The 20,652-nt window shown below is 44.1% G+C and overlaps 1 protein-coding gene across 3 annotated transcripts in view; it reads right to left on the bottom strand.

Moving 5' to 3' along the window:
- ADCY8 (adenylate cyclase 8) overlaps positions 1-20,652 on the bottom strand; it is a 225,969-nt gene that overhangs the window by 81,808 nt on the left and 123,509 nt on the right. For 2 of the 3 annotated variants that reach the window (XM_027560824.1, XM_027560823.1), the window contains exon 8: positions 5,804-6,001. The exons of the other annotated variant lie outside the window; for it this stretch is intronic. In XM_027560824.1, coding sequence (XP_027416625.1) covers positions 5,804-6,001 — 198 coding nt within the window. The remainder of the gene's footprint in view (positions 1-5,803; positions 6,002-20,652) is intronic. 3 annotated transcript variants of the gene reach the window in all.

Genomic DNA, 20,652 nt, shown 5'->3' with positions numbered 1-20,652 from the left:
TATTTCCATGTGATTTAAGCAGTCTTTCTTTGGCCTGGAAACCAAAGTAATTGTAGTTAATTGCCTTCCTCATCTAAGTTTCACTCAGAGCCTTGTCCCAGAAGAGAAATAAGGGGTAGAGGCTGAGAAATATCGCCTTTCTATAAGTGTTCTGGGATTAAGATCCTCAAATATAAAGAACACTCACAAATCAATAAGACAGAAATGAGAATCACAATAAAAGAAGACAATTAAGACGAACATTCAAGTCACATAATTAAGACAAATGTAAAGATCACAAAAGAATATAAAGACCAAAACATAAAACACATATACAGAAAGACATTCAAACTCAAAAATAATTTTTTTAAATACGGCAGGAAGATGCTCCTTGTATCTTATCAAGTCGGCAATTTTTAGAAAGTATAGGCACAATTTTTGAGGGTTATTTCAGAATGCACATTGAGTATTTTAAAATGTGCATTATCTTATACCCATTTTTATGATTTTATCCCAAGGAAATAATTAAACATGGATGTATGATTTAACTCTGACCCTGGTAATGGCTATGCAATTTATGATTTGTAATAGTTAAAAACTGAGGGAACAAAAGCAAACGTAGCTAAAATATGCACTGGAATAGTACAGTTACAAAAAATATTTTGTAACTAAACATTTATTACTGTGGGGAGAAGTTCAAGTGAAGAATGCTTAACACTGTCTTACAAGGCATGATGTATAAATGGCCCTGTTTTAATAGAAGCATTGCACGGGTAAGTGTAAAGAATCACACTCATAGAGACTAGCATGACACATGACAAAATATTAACACTGGGCATTGCGGATAGAGATCACAAGAGATGTCATTTTCTTCGTTTCGCCTTATATGCTTGATATAAGCTTTTGCTAGGGCAAACGCATTACCTTTTTTAGGAAAAAAATTCATATATAATAGAAGACAAAACCCAATATGATTGACAGTATGTGACAAACGCCATGATTCCTACTTCTCTTTATCACAGTTCTAATTTTTTTTCGCCCCTGAGATCTGTAAGCTCCCGTTAGGAAATTTTAGCCGGAAATTAAAGATGGGCAGAGAATTCTTCAGTTGAGGGGACCTTAGATGACTGGATAAGGGCTCTACCCCCATTCTGGAGTCTTTCCGGAAATCTCACGTGGTTGCCGCGGAGTGAAGATGTTGAAAATCACTACTTCTAACCCGGCCGCGGTCTAAGCCTGGGGTCACATGACTTGTCACCCCTGTGATTTCTGAGTGACTGGAGCTGCTATTTATAATTACAGGGAGAAAACGGATGTAAACTGGGCAAACCAGGACACGTGTTCATCAAGACCTTCGGGAATTCACAGCCTCAAAGCACTGACTGCTGAAAGCTACCAGGAGCTGCCCAACTATCTCATTTCACAGATGAGAAAACCTGAGGACAGAGAAAGAAAGTGTGCTGTTCAAACTTAGTTAAGACACAGGAGTCATGAGCATACTTTCTGAAGCTTAACTTGGAAGATTTCTCTGTGTGGACATCCCATGAACCACCATGAGATGACATGGCAGGGAGTAAGCAGAACATTACAATCTTCTCTCCTGAAACTCCACTGTCAAGAGTCAGACCAAAAGCAACCCATGTCTTTTGGCTCTTAGGATTCACAACATATAGCCTGAGGCCAGTTGCAGGGGTGAGGCAATTTCCTCAAAGATTCTCCTTATTAACCTGAGTCTTCAGTACTCTTGCCTGGAAAATCCCATGGACAGAGGAGCCTGGTAGGCTGCAGTCCACGGGGTCATGAAGAGTTGGACATGACTGAGCGACTTCACTTTCACTTTTCACTTTCATGCGTTGGCGAAGGAAATGGCAACCCACTCCAGTGTTCTTGCCTGGAGAATCCCAGGGACGGGGGAGCCTGGTGGGCTGCCGTCTATGGGGTCGCACAGAGTCGGACACGACTGAAGCGACTTAGCAGCAGCAGTAGCAGTCAGTCACTCAACAAGTATTTATGCAACACTGGGAGGTGGGTAAAAGTCCCACTTAACACACAGCTTGGTACATATGCTAGCTAATTTTTACAAGCTAATGTAACCAAGAAGTGTCTGGATGATATTTCAAAGTGTTTTTTCACGTTCTCCAATTCACAAATAAAGGTGGAAAGGAGAACAGTTCCCTTATTCAAATAACCATATATTGTTCAAACAGAATGAAGCCTTTTCTTCCTACAGAATTTCCAAGATAAAAATCATTGTTTCCATTTCCAGTTTTTCTCTCAGAAAATATACTTTTATGGTCCAAACTTGCTCCCAAACAGCAGGGTAGGGCAGTGGGAAGAGAAAACACTTTGGAGTCACAAATACAGTAAATATTTCAACAAATCTAAGATGCACAATTTTTACCCTACCTTTTAACACTTAAATCAGAAAGTTACCTTAACTGTCAGTGGAGACTTAAAGTCTTGAATTCTTCCAGGGAGGTTTGTGATTGCTGCTACTGGTCACTAGGGGGCGATACGAACCCAGTGACGTGAAAGTCTCTCGGTCGTGTCCGACTCTTCGCGACCAAGGCCTTGGACTATACAGTTCACGAATTCTCCAGGCCAGAATACTGGAGTGGGTAGTCTTTCCCTTCTCCAGGGGATCGTCCCAACCCAGGGATTGAACCCAGGTCTCCCGCATGGCAGGCAGATTCTTTATCAGCTGAGCCACTAAGGAAGCCCCAAAATACTGGAGTGGGTAGCCTATCCCTTCTCCAGCAGATCTTCCTGACCCAGGAATCGAACCCAGGAATCCTGCATTGCAGGCAGAGACCACTTTAAATTCTCTGCCTGACTTTTTTTAAAGATGATATTCAGAGTGTGAACTCAGGTGGCAAAACCATGTGCATTCCATTTTGGAGTTCAATTTCTTGGAGAGGATTTTTATTTGTTTGTTTTTTCATCTAACCAATAGCCAGGGAGAGGCATGTGAATTTCCTTGTTTACTCTGTCTATTGGGTGGTTTTTCTTAGTGCTGCACAGAAACCAAACACCTCACAGTCGATGGTACCTTAGAGTGGATAAAATATGGCAACCAAATTCTGAGATCTATAACTTCTACTTAACCTCTAAGAGGTTCAGTTTTCTCTTACAAAAGTAAGTGAGATAGTAATGTTTCCCTGGGGATGCAATAGGCCAGTATACCGAAACGCTGGCCACAGAGTAGATGGATACTGATGCTATGCTCTAACTCTGGAGTCCTGTGAATTTGAAGCCTCTGCTTTTATTTTGGTAAGGCTTCTGGGACCCTTTCTTACCTGACCTCTCTCCCAAATCCCTGCCCTGAGCTTTCCACTTCATCCAAAGTTCAAAGAGAAGAGAATGAAGATGGCACAGGATTGCCTTCTCCAGACAAGGGCCTGGGGGAGCAGATCCTCAGGGCTCCTGGGAGGGGCAGTGTCCTGACCAGACCAGGGCACTGGCTTTGGGGTCACAGTGAGCTCAGATTGCAGTCCCTATACTGACAGCTTGAGTTTGGGTGGGCTACTGAATCATTTCTCCATGCCCCCATTTCATCAAGTATAAAAGGAGGCTCTTTACAACATCCATTGGGTTGGCCAAAAAGTTCGTTTGGGTTTTTCTGTAACATCTTATGAAAAACCTGAATGAACTCTGGCCAACCCAATATTGCTTATTGTCATTGTTAGTCAGTTTGTGCTCATAGCTTAGAAATTGTTGTTGTGTAGTCGCTAAGTCCTGTTTGACTCTTGGTGACTGTAGCCTGCCAGGCCCCTCTGTCCATGGGATTTCCCAGCAAGACTACTGAAGTGGGCTGCCATTTCCTTCTCTAGGGGATCTTCCTGACCCTGGAATCGAAAGTGCGTCTCCTGCTTGGCAGGCAGATTCTTAACCACTGAGCCACCAGGAAAGCACATAACTTAGAATGGTACCTGTTGTTGTTCAGTTGCTAGTCATGTTTGACCCCATGAACTGCACTTCTTGTTTTTGTGACCCCATGAACTGTAACCTGCCAGGCTCTTTTGTCCATGGGATTTCCCAGGCAGGAATACTGGAGCAGGTTGCCATTTTCTTCTCCAGGGTGAAATAACCACTGGTTACTACTTTTGATATATCCTCTGCTCAGCAGTAGTGTTGCCCCTGAAGAGGGTCTCTGAGCAGGAGTCAACGAGGACTGTCTCTGTGACACGAGGGGAGTGAGCACTATCCTGTGTGCCTCGATTGCCAGCCCCTGGGAGCCCATGTGATGCAGAGCACGTGCTAGATGGTGTAAGACTGGACTATCAGTGACCTAATCCCCACGTGTCTGTTCAGGAGCAGATGCTGTCCCTTGCTTCTCCTAGAAGAACCTCCCTGGTCACAGAAAGCAACCTCTGATACATAGTGCCTCCTCTACATCCAATACCCCTCCAACTCCAGTGCCTGCAGGTGAGCACCAGACACTATTGAATAAAATACATTAGAAATGATCTCTAGTCTGTAGGGGTCAGGTCATCAGTGAAGCAAGTACATCTTTAGCAAGAATGAATAAAAGAGTTTTTACACAGCTCTGGACACAGCCTAATTGAGAAGATTCTTTGTAAGACCACCCTGCCTTTCCTAGCTCCTTCAATGGAGAAGCCAGGATAGAAAATGCCTTTAATTATATTACTAACAAGAAAAATCCACCTGCAATGGTGGGGGCAGGGGGAGGGTTGTTGAATAGGCAAAGTGTTTCTTTTCCTTTTGTTTTGTTAGTACATAGACACAATACATTCAAACTGTGAATCGCAGGTGAAGATCTTAATTTTGGAGTTTGCAACTTTCAGATAGTTATCAAAGAGACTCACTGGGAATAATGCATGTGCTTGGAAGTGTGAATTCTCCAAACCCAGCAAAGTAGACTCTCCCAGGCAGCTGAGCAAACTTGCAAAAAATTGCTCATTGGAGCTTTGCAGAGTATCAAATCAAACTCCTGAAATTTGCTTGCAAATCCCCTGCTGTTCTTGCCGGAGGCTCCTGCAGATGCTAAGCACCTCCTGTGCTCAGCCAAGGAAGGTCTGTCAGCTTCCATCAGTGCAAACGAGCAGCCTAGTTACCCAGGGACAGCACCCACTCATGGTTTGGTGCTGGGGGGAGGGGAGAAGGGGCATGAAACTAAGTCATCATCAATACGGTAATGGTGGCCACTTTTGAGCAGTTGATCTCATCGAGGCATTGCCTGGAGCATTTCATCCTAAATTATCAGGGAGGCGTGTCCATCAGCCTCATTGCACAGAGAGGATCTCCTGCTCAGAGACTCCTTCACTTACTGAGGGTCACACAGCAAGGAAGTGGCAGAGGTGGAACTGGAACCCAATTCTGAATCCAGTACCACGTACTATGCGTACACCGGGGGGACTCTGAGCAGCCGACAACTGGGAGAATGGGAGAACAGGTGTCCACATCTAACAAAGACAGTGTCTATCACTAATACTTGCATTAGGTTATTGGGTGCCCCCATATAGTAGGTTACAAGGGTAGCAGATTCACCTAAAATCAAAGGCAAGTGGGTGCTAACGTCACTTGGGTTAATAATCTCAAAGTGGAAGGAACTCCTTTGTTCTTTCCATCATCTTTTCCATAAAGAGCAGACTTGACGCTCTCTTTATCTAACCAGCATCTCCTTTCATGGCCTTCGGTCTACTCATGATTTTCAAAGAGAAAAAAGAAAAGACAGTACCAAACCAAACAAACACACAACAGACACACCAACCAAAACCGCAGCCCCTGGGCTCTCTCTCTGGTCCCGTGAACATTTACGACAATTTATTTCAGAAAAAGAGCCACTGTGGAGACCCAGCTCTACCTTGTGCTCCAGGCTGGAGTCTTTAAACATCAGTGAGAATGGCTTGATATGCTCTCTTCTCAATTTATCACCACTCCGCAAGTCGATGGTATGTTCTATTCTCTTGTTAATTTCCTCAGGCCCAGACTGGACATGCAAAGCTTGTGCAAGATGGTTTGGAAGTAGATTTATTGAATTTCTTGTTAGGGCAGCCAGAGTCTAGGGGGAAAGCACATGCAAACACAATAAACCTGCTAGTCCCCTTTGGATTAAAAAGAAAGGCAATGTGTTCAGATTAGGTTGCATCGCAAACAGTAATAGCATTCCATGCAGTTGTATTCAGTGAAACCTACAGAAGTCGATAAGTTAGCATTTGGTTCCCAGAAACACAACCTGGAAAAACAATATATCAAGGGGGACATTTCCCTCTCCTCTGTGTAGGTGCACTGAATTCCTTCAGTTCAGGTGTAGGGAGAGCTGTCGGTTTGCAAATGTTAACCAAGAGCCTTCTCTAACCAGGCACATCCCTGGTTTGAGAGAAAGAAAACCAATACAAATAACAGAAGGGAAAACAGAGCTGAAAAGCCCACAGAAATGATCCTCTCCAACCAAGTAGCTTCCACATTTTCATGTGGTCTTTCCTTGAATGGTGGTGGAGAGACTTGGGGACGAATGGCTTGCAAATTTTTTTTTTTTAGCATTTCTCATGGACAGTCAAATAAGCCAGAATCTGCTACTTAAGCTTGATGATTGTTAGACCTTGTACACTTGATGAATGTTTTTCCCCATAGACTGTTATATATCTATATTTTTGTATAGATATATGTGTTTGATTTCCTTTAGGCAAAAATGCAAGCAGTTGCAGCCTCTCACCGTTTCACAGGATTAAACAGCAGGAGGTGGGGAAAGGTACAACCACCATGGTTGATCACTGGGTGTGGCCACATGGACACAGAAATAGCACTGGCTTAGGAAGACCCAGCAGATTTGGCAGAGGGGACTCTGTCTCCTGGCATCTTAACTGCAGGTGACAAGATCAACCAGTAGGATCCAGTCAAATGCAACACCGACTCACAGCTCCAATTTCAACTTCTTTGACCCAAAACATTAGAGTTGGAGCTCGAGGACAACAAGGCTCATCTCCTCCCCCAAAAGATCTCTTGAGAAGACGTGGAGGATGCAGTACCTCTGTAGAGGGGAAGAGAAAGCTCTGCCTCCGAACACACTCACTGCATCTTCTTTTCTCTGCCAGCCTCTCATCTTGGCCAGTGTTAGACCATAGGCTAGACTGACATAAGATGATGCAGTCATGAAATAACAGCCTGTGAGAGCTGATAGAACACCTTGGAGGCCCTCCTGCCTGAATCCTTCATATACCCATGTTGTGGTTGTTGTTCAGTCGCTTAGTCATGTCTGACTCTTTGTGACCTCATGAACTACAGCACGCCAGGCTCCCCTGTCCTTCACTATGTTCTGGAGTTGGCTCAAACTCATGTCCATTGAGTTGGTGATGCCATTCAACCAATCTCATCCTCTATCACCTCCTTCTCTTGCCCTCAATCTTTCTCAGCGTCAGGGTTTTTTCCAAGGAATTGGCTCTTTGCATCAGGTGACCAAAGTACTGGAGCTTCATGAGCCTCAAAGAATTATACTCATGAGCCATCAGCTTCTCTGCAGCCAGGTCAGACTCTCTGACTGTGGAGCCAGAGTTGGGGGCTTTGATCTCGTGGAGCCCAGTAGCCCATTCCATGAGTATTCCTCTCTATGACACTGTTGGACTCTTCCTTTTAATCTTCATGTAGATACTCAACATAACCTAAATTCATAGTCTCTAAAGAATTCTAGAGCAGGGCTTTATCACTGGTAGAATTTACTGAAAACCTTTTCTCCAGCCTCACGACAAAAGATGGAGTCACAGGTGCCAACACGAGCAAGTACAGTATATGCTCTGAGGATTCTGAAGCTAATTTGAGCACTGAGTGCCAAGGAGGCAACCACAGAGAAAGAAACAAATGTCAGGTGGAGGTACGGCAGGATGAGCAGTGAGGAGGAGTGCCGGATCCAAGAGAAGGAAGCAGGTACCAGTGTTTTAGAAAACCGAACAGCAGGGTTCATACTGGGGCAGGGGGTTTGAGCTCTGGGGTTAAATGTTTTTAGAACAGCATCTCAGAAGGTGAATGAGACTGGAGCCTACCCTCTGTGGATCTCCTATCGGCTTCTCGGGCAGAAATTCTCTCCACTGTTTGGAAATGTCAGAATTCAGTCTTCTATCCCAGAGAGGAGGTGGGAAACTATGCTCCTCACGGCAGACCCAAAACACAAACTGAGGTGTGCCCAGTACCATTGGGAACATAATTTTCCAAACTCCATTCCAGGTCTATGAATTTGGGCAAATTGTTTAAACCCTGTGGAACTTCCCTAGCAGTTCAGCAGCATTTAAGATGGTTAAGGCTCCACGCTCAGCTACAGAGGACATGGGTTCAATCTCTGGTTGGGGAGCTAAGATCCTGTATGCTTTGATGTGTGGGAAAAAAAAAATGATTGAAGCCCAGATGAAAATCAGAGTTCCTTCTGAACTCAAGTTTCTGAACATAGGGTCTTGCTGAGAGTCTCGGGATTTTGTAAACTTCATTTGGATGGGGTAGGAGAATATAAACCCTCTCAAACTCATCATTTGGTTTATGACCAGAAGACTGTTCTTTCGGAATCATGTTTATCTGTGTACATACTAACAATGTACATTTTTCTTTTTAAAATAGGTCCTATGGCTTCATGCGAAGAGTTGACTCATTGGAAAAGACTCTGATGCTGGGAGGGATTGGGGGCAGGAGGAGAAGGGGACGACAGAGGATGAGATGGCTGGATGGCATCACTGACTCGATGGACGTGAGTCTCAGTGAACTCCGGGAGTTGGTGATAGACAGGGAGCCCTGGCGTGCTGCGATTCATGGGGTCGCAAAGAGTTGGACACGACTGAGTGACTGATCTGATCTGATGGCTTCATGGATAGTCATACATTTGGTATTTCTTAATCAGTTTGTGCCAGCAAATAACAAATTACTCCCAATGAGATCTTAGACTGAAAGTTTACTCTTGAAACATCCAGTTTTGTTGAGTCAAAAACACTTTAGCTCTTATGGATCACATATTCCAGTCTTCACACACCCTCTGCAGCACACCTGTAGATGCTGTAAATCAGCCCGCACATTCTCCGTTCTGGAATTTGAGGAAATCATCCCTCTCTTTCATCACAAGATTCTCTTAATTAACTCTTTCCCCAAAATCTTGTTCTAAGGAACACAGGAATGAAGGAATGCTTCTTTACAAAATGGTTTGTGGACCAATCAATTTAGGAAATGTGGATCCACTGTTTGTTTACTGCCATCCATTCTTACTACTCTCCTCCAGAGAAAGGGTTTTGTCTCTTTTTCGAATCTCTTTGTCTGGAGTGTGTATGCCAGAAGCTGGCACTAAAGTAATCACTCAGTACTGGTGTGTTGAATGAAAAAATTCTTACATCCTCCTATTGGAGTCTCACAGTACACATTACTGAAATAAAGGTACTGATAAGTTCTGCAGAAATCAGGCTTTTAAATTCTGCATTTTCCGAACTTTTATAACCATGAAACAGGTTTTGCTCAGATGTCCTCTACATGGTTCGTGGAGGACCACTTTGGAAATAAGACTCTAACGTTCTTCCCTGGTTTTGTTTGCAACTCTTACTTAGTGGATCTGTTTCTGATTCTGAATAGAATCTATTTGCTCGCCTCCACTTCTCTTCCACAGGCTAATGGCGTCAGCTTTCCCAATCACTTCACAGGTGACGCAGTTTCCACACAGGGCACGACAGTGCTCTCCACTTTGTCCATACCTTGAGTATACTACTGCACAGAATCAGACTGAATGCAAACATCAGACTCTGTGTTGGAGCCTAGGCAACTAACACAGTATGACCCGGTAAACAATTACTCCGTCTACTACATTTTACGCACTTGAATGTGTGGCAGCTAGGTAGAATGTCCTACTGCTTCTTTAAAATCCAATTCAGACATCATCTTCTGCAAGAAGCCTATTATGAGTCTGCATGTATTCTTAACACAGCAGTTACTGTGATGTATTGTTACCGCTTCATTGTGGGTTTGCCTGTTCCTCTAGGCTCTGATCTGGAGGGCCAGGCACTGTGTTTCACCCGTAACTAAACCTTCAGCATCTGGCATATTTGATAAATTCTTAATAAGCACTTTTGGAATGAATGAATGCATGCATGAATGAAAAGTTGAATGGCTGTGTCAGACTATTCTTAGGGCACTGTTTTCAATCTCTTGCTACCAAAAGTCTGGTGATGCTTTTCCTGTCTTCCCCCAAACGGACTCCAAATTTAGACTTTGTTTACCAAATTGCATTTATTAAATAAGAAGTAGTTTGTTTTCCTACTATTCAATTAAATGCCTAGTTTTTGATCAGCCTAGGATAACAGGCATTGCCACAACAGCTTAAGAGAATTCCAGCCAAGAGCAAGAACCTTGAAAGGCAGCTTTATGATGCTTCTCAGCATGGGGTTTTAATCAGGTGTTTGGAATCTAGAACATGAGGTCACAGATGGGAAAGCACTAACCTACAGTCCTTCCTGGGACCAATGCCTGGATAAACATCAGCTTGAGTGTTTCCCATGAACCAGAATAAAGCAAAGGTTAAAGTCATCAGTGAAAGGGTGTCATCTTTTAGCCCCGCTGGAGATGGAGTCTTGAGATTAAGTGATAGGTAGCTGTGACTGAAATCCTGCACTGTAGGCCAGCTTGCTATTGATTGGGAAAGACCCAGAGAAGATGCCCAGCCCAGCAGGCTCAGAGTCTCACAGGGATCTCTGTCTCTTATGCGGAGATGGCTTATCCTCTCCCCAGACTCTGGCTGTTTCCAGCCTCAGGCTGGAGGCTGCACTCTGAAGCTTCCTCAGTTGCTCCAGAGCTTCCTCCCATCACCCCTATGGCAGCACCTCCCTGAGCCTCACCTGGAGGCCTCTGTGGCTCCACTTCAGACTTGTCGCCTGCAGGGTTTGGATTGTGGAAACGGCAGAAATTGTACGTTTTAGTCCCTAACCCATTTTCTGTGTCCTGCAACTCTAGGCCAATGCGAGAAGAAATTGCCAGGAACAAACACTAAGCCTGAATAAGGGCTCCCCGGTGTACACATTAGAGCTCTTTTTTATTCTGTGCTATGCTCAGTCGTGCCCTACTCTTTGTGACCGCATGGATTGTAGCCTTCCAGGTTCCCCTGTCCATGGGAGTTCCCAGGCAAGAATGTTGGAGCAGGTTGCCATTTCCTAATCAGAAGATCTTCCTGACCCAGGGATTGAAACAAGCCTCCTGTATCTCCTGCATTGGCAGGCAGATTCTTTTCCACTGAGCCACCAGGAAAGCTCATTTTTTCCTTCTACTTTTATTAACCACCCCCAACCAGCCCCCAGAAGAGAAGACTTCTCCTTTTTTAAAAGTTATTTTTGTGTTCTTTTTGTGAAAGCTCACTAGGGAAAGCTTTGAGGTGATCTAGTCCAAAATTCAGAGAAGGCAATGGCACCCCACTCCAGTACTCTTGCCTGGAAAATCCCATGGATGGAAGAGCCTGGTAGGCTGCAGTCCATGGGGTCGCTAAGAGTCAGACACAACTGAGCGACTTCACTTTCACTTTCATGCCTTGGAGAAGGAAATGGCAACCCACTCCAGTGTTCTTGCCTGGAGAATCCCAGGGATGACGGAGCCTGGTGGGCTGCCGTCTATGGGATCGCACGGAGTCGGACACGACTGAAGCGACTTAGCAGCAGTCCAAAATTATTTGCTCCAGGAAGAATGCTTGTTGCATTTGAAAGTGGAACAATTATTGTTTTTCCCCCTCAAATCCAGGGATGGGGAGCAGAGATTTCTTTGGGTATGCAGGTCATGTTTTTCTGGTAAGAAGGTTCTAGTGAAGTGAGTGAAGTTGCTCAGTCGTGTCCAACTCTTTTCGACCCCGTGGACTGTGGCCTACCAGGCTCCTCTGTCCATGGGATTCTCCAGGCAAGAGTACTGGAGTGGGGTGCCATTCTAGGCGGTATTTATTTGGGAAAACACTGAGCTGGGGGTCCCAGGGAAAATATCCACATGGGGCTTTCCAGAACCTGCCATGTAACAATTTTTCCTTTTGAAAAAAATAGAGGTGCTAGTGAATTAGACCATTCTTTATAAGCAAGGGGTGTTAGCCAAGATTGCCACAATTTTCCCTGTCTGTACTGAGAAGAAAACGAAATGTCACATTCAAATGATGTACCTGATGCTTTTTCTAAAATTAGGGATATTGCTTACTTTCTCTCTCTTTAAGATATTTATACCGTCATCACCTATCTCCCAAACAAATCAAAAGAATGTTTAATGAGATCTTACTGTGGGAGGAGGTTTACAGAATACAACTACAGGAAGAGTTCAAGGGATTTTCATAATAGGCTCAGAGCTTCTGCACCAGGAAACGAAATAACAAGCATCAGAATGTCCACTCTGTTGGCTGAAATAATAGTCCGGACATTTCTAGCCAGCCTGCTCCAGGATTCCAGCACCCCTCTGTAGCCTGGTTCCCCATTCTCAATTGTCAGCAAACAATGTCAGTCCGGGGCCTGAGCTATTTGAGCCTTCACTGCTTCCCATTTGGAGCAGAATCGGAAGTGTGCAAATATTGGCTGCATGCTGCACTGGATAGGGAATAAAAAATGTATAAGCTCCTTTGTCACTTTGTGGTCTGAAATTTCAAACTGTTTATGATTAAGAGAACAAAACAATAACCAGGAAGGTATCCCAAATTCTGGCAGATTCCACAATAAACATTTACTAATTTGCTGCTGATTTGAACCCCACAAACTCACTCTTGAACTTTTGACTAACATCGATAAGGCAGATCATCAAAACAGTTTACTTATTTGGGGGTTTAGGTCCCAGGTGTGCTAGGTTCCTTTCCCAGGGTCCTCTGTCTGACATTTAATGCCTCATTCTTTGTTTCAGTTCATCCAACTAGTGGCTCCTGGCTTTGGACACAGACGGTTGCCTGTGTCTGTGTTGGTTGCCTTTGGACTGGGTGCGTGCTACATTGCTTCAGTCCTGTCCTACTCTGTGCGACTTCGTGGACTGTAGCCTGCTAGGCTCCTCTGTCCATGGGATTCTCCAGGAAAGAATACCGGAGTGGGTAGCCATGCCCTCCTCCAAGAGATCTTCCCGACACAGGGATCGAAACCGTGTCTCTTGCGTCTCCTGCATTGGCAGGAGGGTTCTTTACCACTAGTACCACCTAGGAAGCCCCTCCGTTTAGCTGCTGCTGCTGCTAAGTCGCTTCATATGTGTCCGACTCTGTGCAATCCCAGAGACAGCAGCCCACCAGGCTCCCCCGTCCCTGGGATTCTCCAGGCAAGAACACTGGAGTGTGTTGCCATCTCCTTCTCCAATGCATGGAAGTGAAAAGTGAAAGTGAAGTCGCTCAGTCGTGTCTGACTCCTAACGACCCCATGGACTACAGCCTACCAGGCTCCTCCATCCATGGGATTTGCCCTTTAGATGAGGGGTAGGCAAATGGTCATTTGTGGCTGAATTTTTGGGCTGACCACAATTACAGGTAACTGGGCAGAGCTCTCGAAACAAGGTTACCCAGAGCCCACAGAGGGAAGCTCCAGCATTCAAGATTTTGTCCCGGAGCTCTGATCCAAGGACCTCAGAGCCAGATTAACCCAGGACAAGTGGTGCCTGACACTGATTCTGTCCGGCCAGGAGCTTGTCTGGCTCTGTTTGACTCATCTGCTAACTAATTCGGGATCCCTTAAGTCTGATTTCATCCTCTGAATTTCTCAGAAAGATGCTCATCTCACTTTGGGAATAGGATTGTACTCTTGTCATTACACACTTGAGCCATTTTTAATCAAAAATAGTTGCTAAACTGCTGCAGAATTGGCTGAAGCAGAACTTGGCACGCCCATTTAGATGTGGCCACTTTGAAGTTAGATGATTTGGGGGCAAGCTGCCAGTTGAATTATTAGCTTTTAAAATATCACATCCACAGTAACGGGTGGAAGAGATGTGCAAACCCCAGCTTGGACCTCATCTCAGGACTGGGTGGAGTGGGTGAGCGGGATGGTGTGGACTTAGGGAGGGAGGCAGGATTTCTGTCTGGATATGGCTCATGAGCTGGGGCGAGAGAAACCGACACACTGATGGCTTGTTTATCAAGCCACAGGATAGGTGTGAATCAAAGTAGTCACAGCACTGAAACGACTGGGCCAAAATGTAATTGACTGTGGCTGGAGAGGTGGCCACCAGCCCACTGACCAAGTGACCCTTTGTTCTGGCAATGGATTGGGTTGGCGATCAGATAATTTCAGCTCAGGTAATGAATAAACGAACATCTATCAGGACCGAAGTTATTCAGATTTCTTGTGAACATCAGTGATGTAGGTTTTTCAGAAATGTTAATGCCATGGGAAAAATTAGTGTGTGTGTGTGTTATATCTATATCTTTGTTTACTTAGCAGAAATTTGCAGAAAATTTAAATATAAGAATTACCTAACTTTTTATCTTTTTAAAAAGGTTCTGAAGTAACTCTTTTCAATGAGGAATATGACCTAACTAGTACATCAAGTTGTTCAGTCTGTCTGACTCTTTGCGACCCCGTGGACTGCAGCACGCCAGGCTCCCCTGTCCTTCAGTATTTCCTGGAATTTGTTCAGATTCATGTCCACTGAGTTGGTGATGCCATCTAACCATTACATTCTATCAAGAGTTGCTGATAAATTGCTCATATTTGGTGCTATAAGTCTATGGGTCTTATTATACAATTTGCTGATTAAGTTTAATGACTGATACTTTCCTGGATTCAGCTTCCAAGGAGCTCACATTACTGACCTGCAAGAATCCAGCCTCTAAACTTTTCAACAGAGATGGGGTGACAGGCTGGGACCTGGGACCCTCGGCTGCAGTGCTGCAATGCTTGCACCTGAACGCACCTCTCCACGAACCGCAAAACAGGAAGAAACTGGAAGGGACTAAAAGTAACTGTGTGCATGTGCAGTTGGGGCAAATTCTGAACAAAAGATACAAAAAAACCCCAAAAAAGCCCAACTGCCACTTCTGAAGAGCCAGGAGCAAAAACAGGGAGTTGGTAGCAAAAGCAGGGTACTGTGCATGCCCCCTGCACACAACACCACCTAAAGGGTGGACAAATGACCCAAGCCACCCTTCTGGCCAGACCCCTGGATACATCCCTACCCTCATTCCGTATAAGGAACGAGCTCACCCCCACTTTGGGGAATAAGCAAGCAAGGGAACCTGCTACTTGTTCTCGCTCCCTCCTGCTACAGCCGGGGCCCCAGTAAAGCCCTGCCTGAATTTCTTGTCTGGCCTTTGATCAATCTCTATACAGACGAGGCCAAGAACCCTGGTGGGGGGGGTGGGCGGTAACAATAGCAGGACAAAACTGGGAAAAGAAGAGGCTGCTCCCTGGCTTCTACATCCTCTTATCCTAACTTTTCTACCACACACTTTATTAGACTGATCCAATTAATTTAGCTCTTCTTGGCTATCATTATTCCTAATGTTTGTTTCTGAGTTTATCACTTAAGAACAGTCCTGTGTCTAAGTACTCTCAAGATATGGACACCTGAGTGGGTGCTACCATGTATGATGAATATGGAGCTCTTAACTGTGGGAAATTCTGAAAGAGATGGGCATACCAGAACACCTGATCTGCCTCTTGAGAAATCTGTATGCAAGTCAGGAAGCAACAGTTAGAACTGGACATGGAACAACAGACTGGTTCCAAATAGGAAAAGGAGTTCGTCAAGGCTATATATTGTCACCCTGTTTATTTAACTTATATGCAGAGTACATCATGAGAAACGCTGGACTGGAAGAAACACAAACTGGAATCAAGATTGCCGGGAGAAACATCAATAACCTCAGATATGCAGATGACACCACCCTTATGGCAGAAAGTGAAGAGGAACTCAAAAGCCTCTTGATGAAAGTGAACATGGAGAGTGAAAAAGTTGGCTTAAAGCTCAACATTCAGAAAACGAAGATCATGGCATCCAGTCCCATCACTTCATGGGAAATAGATGGGGAAACAGTGGAAACAGTGTCAGACTTTATTTTTCTGGGCTCCAAAATCACTACAGATGGTGACTGCAGCCATGAAATTAAAAGACATTTACTCCTTGGAAGGAAAGTTATGACCAACCTAGATAGCATATTCAAAAGCAGAGACATTACTTTGCCAACAAAGGTCTGTCTAGTCAAGGCTATGGTTTTTCCTGTGGTCATGTATGGACGTGAGAGTTGGACTGTGAAGAAGGCTGAGTGCCGAAGAATTGATGCTTTTGAATGGTGGTGTTGGAGAAGACTCTTGAGAGTCCCTTGGACTGCAAGGAGATCCAACCAGTCCATTCTGAAGGAGATCAGCCCTGGGATTTCTTTGGAAGGAATGATGCTAAAGCTGAAACTCCAGTACTTTGGCCACCTCATGCGAAGAGTTGACTCATTGGAAAAGACTCTGATGCTGGGAGGGATTGGGGGCAGGAGGAAAAGGGGCCGACAGAGGATGAGATGGCTGGATGGCATCACTGACTCGATGGATGTGAGTCTGAGTGAACTCCGGGAGTTGGTGATGGACAGGGAGGCCTGGCATGCTGCGATTCATGGGGTCACAAAGAGTCGGACATGACTGAGCGACTGATCTGATCTGACCTGATCATCTCAAGCTGTGAAAAGATCCTTTAAGGGGCTAAAAATGATACAAAAGTCATGGAGTGGGAAGACACAATGAAGTCTAGTGGTTCATAACCTGGAATTCACAGTAATAGTTTGAAGATCCTTGAAACATAATGGTCATTCAAAAAATTCCATCAATACCCAAGGAATTAGGACTATAACTCCTTGTAGACTCCAGGTGAAGTGAAAATAAGTACATACACAAATAGTCGAGATGAAGCTGGCCAGGCCAACAGAAATATCCAGGGTCTGTGCTCTGGGCTGGAACTGAATCATCTTATGGTGATTCGTTTCCTTGTGAAGAGCAGTAGCAATGGTGGGTCATGACACATGTGCCAACTCACTTTAAAAAGAGGGAATGCAAATTCACTCACATCAAATCCAATTTTCTGTGGAAAGAAAAACTCTGATATATATAAATCACACTGGGTCAGAACCATGAAAGGTATTCATGGAGAAAAGATGGGAAAATCTTGACATAACTCAATGAAGAACTTTTACAATGACACATCTCAGCCCAGCAAAACTGGCATCAAGATGAATAAAACTTAAATCCACTGCTATTTTTTCAAATTGAGGAAATAAGTAAAAAAACAAACAAACAGATTTTTGCTTTTTCTTCCTACCTACCTTCACACATTTAACATATCATACAATTATCTTCACATATTTAAAATACTATTGGGACTTCCCTGGCAGTCCCTTGGTGAAGATCCCTGGTCAGGGAAATTAAATTCCACATGCCTCTCTGCATGATCAAAAATAAAAATAAATAAAAATAAACTACCACTGCGTTCATTGGGTCCAGTTCCTCAGATGTTTAGGGTTCCTGAAACAACTAGTCAATCCCTGGTGAAAGAAGACTCCAATGAGTTTAGCAAAGTTTCAGCCAGCTACTGGCCATGGGGGAGCCACAGGCTGTGTCTTGTGCCAACTTATACACTCCTTTCCAGAGCTGTAATTCCATACAAGCCACAAACTCATCTCTCCCTTTATCTTTTCCACCTTAGTCTATCTCTGGAACTTCAGAGAAAGTGGGGATGTTGCGTCAAAGTTAATGGATCAAAATGCCTACTTAATCCACTCAACGCTCTCTGGATGGCTTCAAATCCATTTGCCTTTCTGAAGAGAGTGAAAAACCAGATCCCTCTAATTCCTGGCTGAACTCAGCTGCTATCTTCAGAGTCGGGACTAAGAGCAGCCTGGGGAGTTTTGTTGTCAGTACAAACCACGTTACCGGAAGAATACAGATGGACTTCAGGGAAATGTCCAGAACCTATCATCGTGTCTATCCCCAAAGCCTGCAGATGTCCCATCCAATGAACATCAAAGCTTAATCTGATGTAAAAAGTGGTTCAAAAGAAATTACCTATGGAGGAAAATTTGCCTGTGGCTTCCTCTATACCAAGCCTGAACACAGACAACTAGATACTCAGCAGCTTGTCAAAGAAGCAGCTGACTCGGAAAACACAGCTTCCTCTTCAAGGCCACTGCCGCATATTTTGGGCATTTTTAGGGGTAGAAACTTCAGGTCAGGGTTCTCAGAGGGGAAGGAGAAGCATGTGCTTTAGTCCTCAGGAGCCGAAACCCAGGCTGAGATGATGGCCCTGTCTTTTCTCTCCTCCTGGGGTCTTGTTCCCTCATCCTTTGCTTCACTCCTGCTTGTCTGTAGATTTCAACTTAACCTCCCCTCCTTGGGAAGGTCTTCACTGACTACCTGGGATCACTATTCAGTTCTGCTAGAATGAGAACAATGTCCACTGAGCCTGATGACCTGCTAGTAATACCACTGGACTGTAAGCTCCCAGACAGCTTGGACCTCTTTCAGCATCTTCCTGTCCTCAGCACCAGTACAAAGCTTGGCAAATAATAGTTCATTAAGTAGTTGAATAATCAATGGCTGCATGAATGAGGAAACAAATGGACTTCTGGGGGGATTGACTTGCCCAAGTCAAATGCTAAAGTAAAATGAGCTTGAATTAAGAGTGTTCTTTGTCTTCTGGCCTTTCATATGCAAAAAGAAGGGCTCGGCCACTTAGTTTGCATACCACCTTTAGAGAGAAAAAGCAGGAAAGAAATCAAACCCTAGTGATCAGTATGTCTTGACAGGAGAATACAATGGTCATGTTGATTATTTTGCTTGAATGGTTATTTTGCCTGAAAAATAGCAAAGTGTGATGATGTTTATAATGATGTTTGGTTCCCCCCCCCTCTGTTTAATCAAAATGCAATTATCCAGAACACTGAGAGAAAGGGCAGACTTAATCCCCTAGTTAGATGAAATTTCATCTCAATAATTTTTTTTTTTTTTTTTGCTTTAACTCTTGGTTCTGATTTGGTATTAACATTTTAAGACAGTTTATTAGATGACAGTTACGCTAAACTGTTATACCAGGAAAACTGTAAACAAGGGGTATTCCCATTACTTCCCATCATCGCAAATAATTCCTAGTGAATTATTTGTTCTCTGGGCTTTGAGTGGCAAGATTCTGAAGTGTCGGTAACTCACCAGTATAGCCACAGACTTCCAACATGTGTCTGAGGCTGACAAACTGAAGGGGCAGTGTTGGAGCTGAGAGAAAAGTCATGGGACCATTTGGTCCAGTTCTGCCTTTGCACAGATGAGAACCCTGAGACCTAGAAGGGAGACATGGTGGCCCAAGGCCTTGCAATAGTATGCGGAGAATCAGGGCCAGGACTCCATTCTCTTGAATTTCTGTTCCAGCCCTTCCCACTATCATAGGGGCAAATTTGAGGTCCTGCAGAAATTTGCCCCAAGATTAGGAGACACACAGGGCTAACCGGCTTACTATGAGAAAACGGGCCCTCAACATCAAGTCCACATGGCTTTGATCAGCAAGGCAATCAGATGAGAGGTTTTTTTTTTTTTTCAATGGCTACAGAAAACAGGATCTAAGAGAAGTCCCAGCTGGGACTGATAAAAACATAATAACATAAATATGCTCTTATGTCCTGCTTTCAACCATGGCTAGCCTCACTCCCTACACATTTCTGGAGTCAAGGTTCTCTAGGCTAAGTGTAACTAAATCAAATGGTTCCTTTTTTGTTTTATTACTGCGTAGACATGAGAGACTTTCCTGCTTAACCCTTTCCATGCCAACAATGATCGCATCAGGACTTTCAGGGAGTGAGATGTTAGGGGTATTGCTAACACTACCTGGAGGAAAAGCTGGTCCTTTTCTGGAGTTTTCACAGAAAATTTCTAAATATGCCTGCAGAGAAAGTGAGTCATCTTCAGAGGGTGGGTGAAGACACACATATGTGCACACACACACACACACACACACACACACACGACCTTTTAAGATCAACTGACCAGGAAACAAGGTAGACGGTAGAAACCTGGTATCCATCTTCAGGACACAGAGAGGAGGCAATGCAGCCTGATTCAAAGCATGAAGGTTTCAGAATCAGACATGACCGGGTTCTGGTTTTAGTTCTGTTGTTCACTCACTATATGCCCTTCAGGGAATGAACTTATCTCTCACATCACAATTTTGTCACTTGTAAAGCAGGCACATCAAACTGACCCAGTAAGACTGATGTGAGAATGAAACGCAAAGACTTTGAGCAACACTCCCCACGTGGTACCCGGCCCCAGGCTCTCCACTTCTATGAGTGTCAGTGACGCCATGGGTGTTTATCTATGTTCCTGGTAAGGAAATGCATTTAATGTCTGTCTTGTTGTGTGGAGCACAAGCATACCTCATTTTAGTGCACTTCATTTTATTGCACTTTGTAGATATTGTGGTTTTTACAAATTGAAGGTTTGTGGAACCCTGCCTCAGGCAAGTCTATGGGTGCCATGTTTTTAAAACCGCATTTGCTCACTTGGTGTCTTTCTGTCACATTTTGGTGATTCTCACAATATTTCACACTACTGCATTATATCTGCTGTGATCCGTGATCAGTGATCTGTGCTGTGACTACCATGATTCACTGAAAGCTCAAGTGATGGTTATCTTTTTTGGCAAAAACATGTTTTTTAATTAAGGTATGTACATTTTTTAAGACATAATGTTATCACACGTTTAATAGATGACTATATACTGTTACTATAACCTGTATGCACTGGGAAA

This window comes from Bos indicus x Bos taurus, chromosome 14 (assembly GCF_003369695.1).
Source record: "Bos indicus x Bos taurus breed Angus x Brahman F1 hybrid chromosome 14, Bos_hybrid_MaternalHap_v2.0, whole genome shotgun sequence".
Classification (NCBI taxonomy): Eukaryota; Metazoa; Chordata; class Mammalia; order Artiodactyla; family Bovidae; genus Bos; species Bos indicus x Bos taurus.
The sequence above is the reverse complement of the archived record's forward strand: the minus strand, read 5'-3'. Positions and strand labels throughout refer to the sequence as shown.